The sequence below is a fragment of the Hypanus sabinus genome, chromosome 7, assembly GCF_030144855.1.
Source record: "Hypanus sabinus isolate sHypSab1 chromosome 7, sHypSab1.hap1, whole genome shotgun sequence".
In the NCBI taxonomy this organism is placed as follows: Eukaryota; Metazoa; Chordata; class Chondrichthyes; order Myliobatiformes; family Dasyatidae; genus Hypanus; species Hypanus sabinus.
The window spans coordinates 180,357,426-180,366,051 of record NC_082712.1 but is presented as its reverse complement, the minus strand read 5'-3'; the positions used below and the strand labels follow the sequence as shown (position 1 = coordinate 180,366,051).

Sequence of the window (8,626 nt, the reverse complement as noted above, 5' to 3'; positions counted from 1 at the left end):
TACACACACTGCTGCCACCTGCCCTGTCTCATTTCCTAACAGCAGATCCAGTATTGCACGCTCTCTCATTGGGACTTCCATGTACTGATGAAGGAAACTTTCCTAAACACTTTTGACAAACTCTCTCCCATCTAGTCCTTTTACATGAAACTCCCTTTCTCCCAAGCTGTCTCAGGACACGACTTGTTAGCCCTTGCTGGCAGTCTCCCAACTCAGCGCCAAGAAACCCACCTTTCACCAGCCTCGTGTGTTTCGGTTATACACACTCCAGTCCCGTCGAATCCGTGAGAATGGCATATCCCGGTCTGCGTGATTTGCTGCCCTGTTACAGCTAGTCACAGGAAATAACAGACTGCACACCACACATAAGGAAATATATTTATGAATATTAACTTAACCAAATAATAGAGAAAAGAAAAAAAAACAAAAAAGGACATTATAATTAAACAGTGCACAGGTTGGACCTCTAATCTTCCAGAAATCATATTCACCGATCCCCAGCAGACTCCCGCACCTTGGATCAATCGAATCACAGTCCCCTCCGGATCAAATCTTACAACCGGTTCTCTCATCTCTCGCAGAACAAAGATCAAGACTCCTACCAGTGTTAGGCAAAAAAACCTGCTCCCCAGCTTTCTCTTCTGATTGGATGGCACACATCCCAAAGCAGCCTCATCTCTAACAATAATTAGCAGTGAAACCTTTACCAGGGCATTACACACAGTACGAGATTCCCAGTCAGTATGTGAAAAGTTAAAAATCACCTACCATAACAACCTTGTTTCTTGCAACAGTCTGTGATCTCTCTACAAACTTGTTCCTCTAAATCCCTAGGACTGTTGGGTGGTCTGTCATATAGCCCATTAACATGGTCCTACCTTTCTTATTTCTCAGTTCCACCCATAATACCTCTCCAGTCTGTCCCAATGGGACACTGCCGTGACACCGCCCCTCCTCCTTTAATCCCTCCTGCTCTGTCACGTCTAAAACAATGGATCCTATGGATTATTGAGCTGCCAGTCCTGCCCCTCCTACAACCAAGTCTTACTAATAGCTACAATGTCATAATTCCAGATGTCGATCCGCGCCCCGAGCTCACTCGTCTTTCCTAAAATACTCTTCAAATTGAAATACGCACAGCTCAGGACACTGGTCGCACCATGCTTAACGTTTCAATTCCTGACTTTGTCTGCGGTCTTACCAAATCTGTCTTCTCAACCTCTCCACTATCTGTTCTGGCAATCTGGTTCCCATCCCCCTGCAACTCTAGGTTAAACCCTACCATGCAGCATTAGGAAACCTTCCTGCTAGGTTATCAGTCCCCTTTCAGATCAGGGTTGTGTACAGGTCTCACCTTCCCTGCAAGAGAGCACAATGATCCAAAAATCTTACGCCCTCCCTCCTACACCATCTCCCTAGAGTCGTGTTAAACTGTATAATCTTCCCAGATCTGGCCTCACCAGTACATGGCACGTGTAGCAATCCTGAGATCACAACCCTGGAGGTCCTGTCCTTTAATTTAGCACCTAACTCCTAAGCAGAACCTCGTCACTCTTCTACCCATTTCTTTGGTACCTACATGGACCATATCCTCGGCTGTTCACCCTTCCATTTTAAAATACTCAATCCGAGATATCCTGGGCCCTGACATCCAGGAGACAACATACCATCCGGGAATCTTGTTCTCACCCACAGAACCTCCCGTCCACTCGTCTAACAAATCCCTTGTCACCATAGCGTGCTCATCTCCCCCCTCCCCTCTGTCACAGAGGCAGGCTCAAAGCCTTAAACCAGATGGTTGAATTAAAGAGATGCTGGAAACTTTGCTTCCTGGATTTTAATAAATGTTTTGAAAAGTGGTGGAATGTGAACCGAGGTGTCCACTTCCATCTCTGTAGGTCTTGGTGGACAGTCAACTCACACCAGGCTCCAGATCTTGCCCAGATCATCCACGGGAGAGACAGACATGAGACGAAGCTGGTCTCCTGCAAAATGTCTGCACCACAGTCGGCAAAGTGGCACAGCTGGGCAAGCTCAGGCCAAAGCGAGGATCAAGACTGCCCTTCTTACCATCTGAATGATCCATACAGCTCACCGGAGAACAGCACTGCCACAGCAGTGAGAGGGGAACCTGCGCAGGCCAACTGCCAGAGGGTTGCAAGGGTCCCTAGGGAGCTGTGGGGCAGACACAGAAGTTCAGCAGAACGCAGAGCTCCCTCACACACCTGCCTGCCTGCCCAGGGGTTGCAGGGAGTCCGCAGGGGACTGGGGGGGGGGGGGGGGTTCGGGAGCTGACCCTCCAGAACGTAGATCAGGCAGAGCTCCCTCACATCCCGGCCTGCCCTAGAGTCAAAGGCGGCTGGCGGACAGCAGAGGCCGGCGCTGAACCAGTAACAAAATGGTGGCCCCAGGCTCAGTGCTGAGGCAAGTTCTAAACTTGATTACAGGTCCACCTCCATGTCTTCAATCTCCTGGAGCAGGGCGTACAGGCTGTCCACTGATGCTGCGTTAGAGATCTGCAAGCTGGCATTCTCGCTGTTCAGTGACGAGGCGCCGCCTTGGTGAGCAATCTCAGTGAGGAACTCACAAACTTTGGGGACCACCTGTCAGTTCAACAACAGCCAAAAGGGAAGATCAGGCACCGTTGTTCTCCCACACTCAACACCCCACCCCAGCTCCAGGCATTGTTGTGGGCAGATTGGTAAGTGCCAAAGGCAGATACATTAGGGACATTTAAGAGACTCCTGGATAGGCACATGGATGACAGATAAATGGAAGGTAACGTAGGAGAGGAGGATAAGTTCGATCTCAGGGTAGATTAAAAGATTGGCACAGCATTGTGGGCCGAAGGGCCTGTAGTGTTCTAGGTTCCAGAGGATGGAGTGTACATGGAATGAGCTGCCAGAGGAAATGGTTGTAGGAGGAACGTTTGATAGTTCTGTGCCTGTACCTGCTGGAGTTCAGAAGAACAAGGAAGGAAACCTCACTGAAACCTATTGAGCATTGAGGGGCCGAGATTGAGTGGATGTTTCCGAGAGTGGGAGAGTCTAAGACCAGAGGGCACAGCCTCAGAATAAGGGACATCCATTTCTTCAGCTTGAGGGTGGAGAATCTGTGGAATTCGTGGCCACTGATGGCTGTGGAGAGCAAGTCTGGGTCCATTTAAAAGTGGAGGCAGATAGGTTCTCGATTATGCAACACTTCAGAATGGGATTGAGATTGAGCAGGATAATAAATCAGCCATGATGGAATGGAGGAACAGACTTGATGAGCTTATTCTGCTCCTATCCACTCTATCAAGGTCTTTCAATTTTCAATGGGATTTCATTGAAACCTCCCTCATTTTTCTATACTCCAGCAAGTACAGGCCTAGAGTTATGTTAAGTCTTTCATTCCTGGAATCATTCTTGCGAACCCCCTCTGGTCTGTCTCCAATGGCAGCACATCTTTTCTTAGATAAAGAGGCCAAAGCCACTCTCAATATGCTGACCGATGCCTTTAAAGCTCCTTACCATGTGCCAAAGCTCATGTGCTGCGCTCTGTGGTTGAGAAGGTGTACGGTGTATTGGCCTTCATCAATCATGGAATTGAATTTAGGAGCCGAGAGGTCATGTTCCAGCTGTACAGGACCCTAGTGAGACCCCCCTTGGAGTACTGTGCTGAGTTCTGGTTGCCCCACTACAGGAACCATAGAAAGGGTTAGGGGGAGATTTACAAGGATGTTGCCTGGATTGGGGAGCAGGCCTTATGAAAACAGTTTGAGTGAACTCAGCCTTTTCTCCTTGGAGCAAAGGAGGATGAGAGGTGACCTGATAGAGGTATATAAGATGATGATAAGCATTGATCATGTGGATAGTCAGAGGCTTTTTCCCCAAGGGCTGAAATAGTTGCTACAAGAGGACACAGGTTTAAGGTGCTGGGGAGTAGGTACAGAGGAGATGTCGGGTAAGTTTTTTTACTTAGAGAGTGGTGAGTGCGTCGATTGGGCTGCCAGTAACGGTGGTGGAGGTGGATATGATAGGGTCTTATAAGAGACTTTTAGATAGGTACATAGAGCTTAGAAAAATAGACGGCTATAGGTAAGCCCAGTAATTTCTAAGGTAGGGACAAGTTTGACACAACTTTGTGGACCAAAGGGCCGGTATTGTGCAGTAGTTTTCTATGTTTCTGTGTTTCTAAGACTCCTCCTATCCCAAATCCATTATTCCCCAGCTGCTCTGTGTAAGTTTTATAATTCCAGCCTTTCATTGGTGATTTATGCAAGGAATCCCTGATGGATAGGTGAAAATCATCCTTACCTTAACCAGAATGAGCTTCTTGCTTTGCTCACTCCCCGCGAAGTGTTGACCAAAGCACAGGAAGATAGCACATGGCGGTGCCCTGACTCTATGCTCAGTAAACTGAACTATGCCTGCAACAAGAAGCAACCTTGATTAGTACCCGAGTCTACCCCATACGCTCAAAATCCTGACATCACAACCACACTCAGTACCCGAGTCTACCCCATACACCCAACATCACAACCTCACTCAGTACCCGAGTCTACCCCATACACCCAACATCCTGGCATCACAACCTCACTCAGTACCCGAGTTTACCCCATACACCCAACATCCTGGTATCACAACCTCACTCAGTACCCGAGTCTACCCCATACACCCAACATCACAACCTCACTCAGTACCCGAGTCTACCCCATACACCCAACATCACAACCTCACTCAGTACCCGAGTCTACCCCATACACCCAACATCCTGGCATCACAACCTCACTCAGTACCCGAGTCTACCCCATACACCCAACATCACAACCTCACTCAGTACCCGAATCTACCCCATACACCCAACATCACAACCTCACTCAGTACCCGAGTCTACCCCATACACCCAACATCACAACCTCACTCAGTACCCGAGTCTACCCCATACACCCAACATCACAACCTCACTCAGTACCCGAGTCTACCCCATACACCCAACATCACAACCTCACTCAGTACCCGAGTCTACCCCATACACCCAACATCACAACCTCACTCAGTACCCGAGTCTACCCCATACACCCAACATCCTGGCATCACAACCTCACTCAGTACCCGAGTCTACCCCATACACCCAACATCACAACCTCACTCAGTACCCGAGTCTACCCCATACACCCAACATCCTGGCATCACAACCTCACTCAGTACCCGAGTCTACCCCATACACCCAACATCCTGGCATCACAACCTCACTCAGTACCCGAGTCTACCCCATACACCCAACATCCTGGTATCACAACCACACTCAGTACCCAAGTCTACCCCATACACCCAACATCACAACCTCACTCAGTACCCGAGTCTACCCCATACACCCAACATCCTGGCATCACAACCTCACTCAGTACCCGAGTCTACCCCATACACCCAACATCCTGGTATCACAACCACACTCAGTACCCAAGTCTACCCCATACACCCAACATCACAACCTCACTCAGTACCCGAGTCTACCCCATACACCCAACATCCTGGTATCACAACCTCACTCAGTACCCGAGTCTACCCCATACACCCAACATCACAACCTCACTCAGTACCCGAGTCTACCCCATACACCCAACATCCTGGCATCACAACCTCACTCAGTACCCGAGTCTACCCCAAACACCCAACATCACAACCTCACTCAGTACCCGAGTCTACCCCATACACCCAACATCACAACCACACTCAGTACCCGAGTCTACCCCATACACCCAACATCACAACCTCACTCAGTACCCGAGTCTACCCCATACACCCAACATCACAACCTCACTCAGTACCCGAGTCTACCCCATACACCCAACATCACAACCTCACTCAGTACCCGAGTCTACCCCATACACCCAACATCACAACCTCACTCAGTACCCGAGTCTACCCCATACACCCAACATCACAACCTCACTCAGTACCCGAGTCTACCCCATACACCCAACATCCTGGCATCACAACCTCACTCAGTACCCGAGTCTACCCCATACACCCAACATCACAACCTCACTCAGTACCCGAGTCTACCCCATACACCCAACATCACAACCTCACTCAGTACCCGAGTCTACCCCATACACCCAACATCACAACCTCGATCAGTACCCAAGTCTACCCCATACACCCAACATCACAACCTCACTCAGTACCCGAGTCTACCCCATACACCCAACATCACAACCTCACTCAGTACCCGAGTCTACCCCATACACCCAACATCACAACCTCGATCAGTACCCAAGTCTACCCCATACACCCAACATCCTGGCATCACAACCTCACTCAGTACCCGAGTCTACCCCATACACCCAACATCACAACCTCACTCAGTACCCGAGTCTACCCCATACACCCAACATCCTGGCATCACAACCTCACTCAGTACCCGAGTCTACCCCATACACCCAACATCACAACCTCACTCAGTACCCGAGTCTACCCCATACACCCAACATCCTGGTATCACAACCTCACTCAGTACCCGAGTCTACCCCATACACCCAACATCCTGGCATCACAACCTCACTCAGTACCCGAGTCTACCCCATACACCCAACATCCTGGCATCACAACCTCACTCAGTACCCGAGTCTACCCCATACACCCAACATCCTGGTATCACAACCTCACTCAGTACCCGAGTCTACCCCATACACCCAACATCCTGGCATCACAACCTCACTCAGTACCCGAGTCTACCCCATACACCCAACATCCTGGCATCACAACCTCACTCAGTACCCGAGTCTACCCCACACACCTGTAAAGGGGGTTTCTTTTTTTTTCTTTGTTACTGTTGGGAAAGGGTTTCCCTTTGTTAACTAGCAGGAATGCTAATTTACTGTTAACGAGAATGGTATTCCTTTGTAAACCAAATGGGGATTAATGTTCTTTCTTCTGAGTCTGTAAGCTTTTGTTGACGGGCTTTTGGGCAGATCGGCGCGAGGGGGTCGAGAGAGAGGACGCAATGCTCTAAGCTGGGCGAGGATCGGACCCCAAAGGGGGGTCCGAGGCCGGGAGATTCTCCGGGGGGGGGGGATGAAGCTAGATGTGCTTGGTTGACCACTCGGAGGGTCCTGAGCTGTTTGGAGAGTCGAGGAGTTCGGAGGGTCCTGAGCTGCAAGTCGAGGAGTTCGGAGGGGATCGAATGGTGGCCAGAAGACTTCAGAAATTGAGCTCCAACGGCTGTGCACGAAGTGGTTTGGACTTTGATAAGTTTAGCGCCTTTTCTTTGATTTTCTCTTCACATATACTGTATCGTTATTAATCACTTAGTTATAGTAACCTTTATAAATTGTACTCATTTAATCGCATATGGTGTACTGTCTGTTTTTGGGCGAGGCGGGGACATCACACAGCAGCCACACCAGCTGATTACCCAGTTTGGCGGGGCCGAAGGCTGCTCCCCCTAGACGAGAACGAGCTGAGCGAGCCTGAGGAGACCCAGGGAGTTACATTGTGGGGGCTCGTCCGGGATTGATTTCTGTGGAAGCTGTGTGATCACCCTCTTTAAATTGTGTCTGCGGCGAAGAGCTGATGTGCCTTTGTGGGTGTGCGATTGCTGGTTATCGCTGCGTGTGTGTTGGGTGGGGTGGCTGCTGTTGGTAGCCTGGAGGTCGTTGTTCGAGTTCCGACTAGTGCTGACGAAATGGTGGTGGGACCATGGGTTGTCCGTACTGTTTGGAGAGTGAGGAGTGACAGGTTGGGATGTTTCAGCAGCGGTGGGCTCCGCCTGGTTGTTGGAATAATGTCCAGCCCTAAAGGGGCGGAGGCGTGGGCGGAGCGGACCCCTCAGTTGTTGGGTGAGTGGCAGTGCTTGGCTGAGGGAAAGCGACAGGGACGGGTTGAAAGTTTGAGTAGACGGGCTGGTGACTTTGTTAGAACTGTTGGGCGCAATTACCTCGAAGTGACCGCTGCCAGTTCTGGGAAAGTGTGGGAAAATGCGTGTGGTTCGACTGTAAGTCAAATGCCGCAGCTGGGGGGCTTATCATATCCGTGGCAGGAGATTGGTGGGAAGTTTTTAGGGTATCCCTTTTTGCCTAGGGGGGCAGATAAATTGCTTGTGGTGCCAAGGGGATCTGTCAAGGGGATCAGTTGTTCCGTTGATTCGAGAGGTGTCGGGAAACTGAGAGGAGGCCCAATGGGGGAACGGCTTGGGGTCTCTGGGGGAGCACGTTCCCAGCAATGTACCAAGGAACTCCCGAAAGGAGCAGACCCTATTCCTGAAGGCTTAGAGGGGCCATGCGCACAGGTGTTGTTACGGATGGATGGAAGTCAAGTTAAAGCCATCCTCGGCACCGGGGCGCCGGTTAAGTTGCTGTACAGTTTGTTTCATAACCGTTATTGGAAGCATTTACCCTTGACGACATTGAGGACACTGGAGATTCGGGGTACCAGTGCCGGTGATTATCCAGACGACGGTTGATGGTCAGTGAAAATGGAGTTCTTGGAGGCAAATGTGGAGAAGACTGAAGTTCATGAATCGTTAATGCTGATGTGTCCGGACCCTGTTGAGACGGGCAGCGTTTCTGTTCTAGAGAGAACCAGTATCCTGTTGGTGAGCTTGGGGGCCTGTCCGGAGGAGGCGGGTGAGCGTTGTTTGG

At 50.2% G+C, this 8,626-nt stretch overlaps 1 protein-coding gene across 1 annotated transcript in view; it reads right to left on the bottom strand.

Moving 5' to 3' along the window:
- Positions 1 to 366: 366 nt before the first annotated feature.
- Positions 367 to 8,626, bottom strand: part of LOC132397450 (interferon regulatory factor 3-like) — a 98,248-nt gene continuing 89,988 nt past the window's right edge. The window contains exons 9-10 of the mRNA XM_059976267.1: positions 4,299 to 4,411; positions 367 to 2,603 (exon numbers count right to left, since the gene is read on the bottom strand). Coding sequence (XP_059832250.1) covers positions 2,442 to 2,603; positions 4,299 to 4,411 — 275 coding nt within the window. The 3' untranslated portion in view covers positions 367 to 2,441. The remainder of the gene's footprint in view (positions 2,604 to 4,298; positions 4,412 to 8,626) is intronic.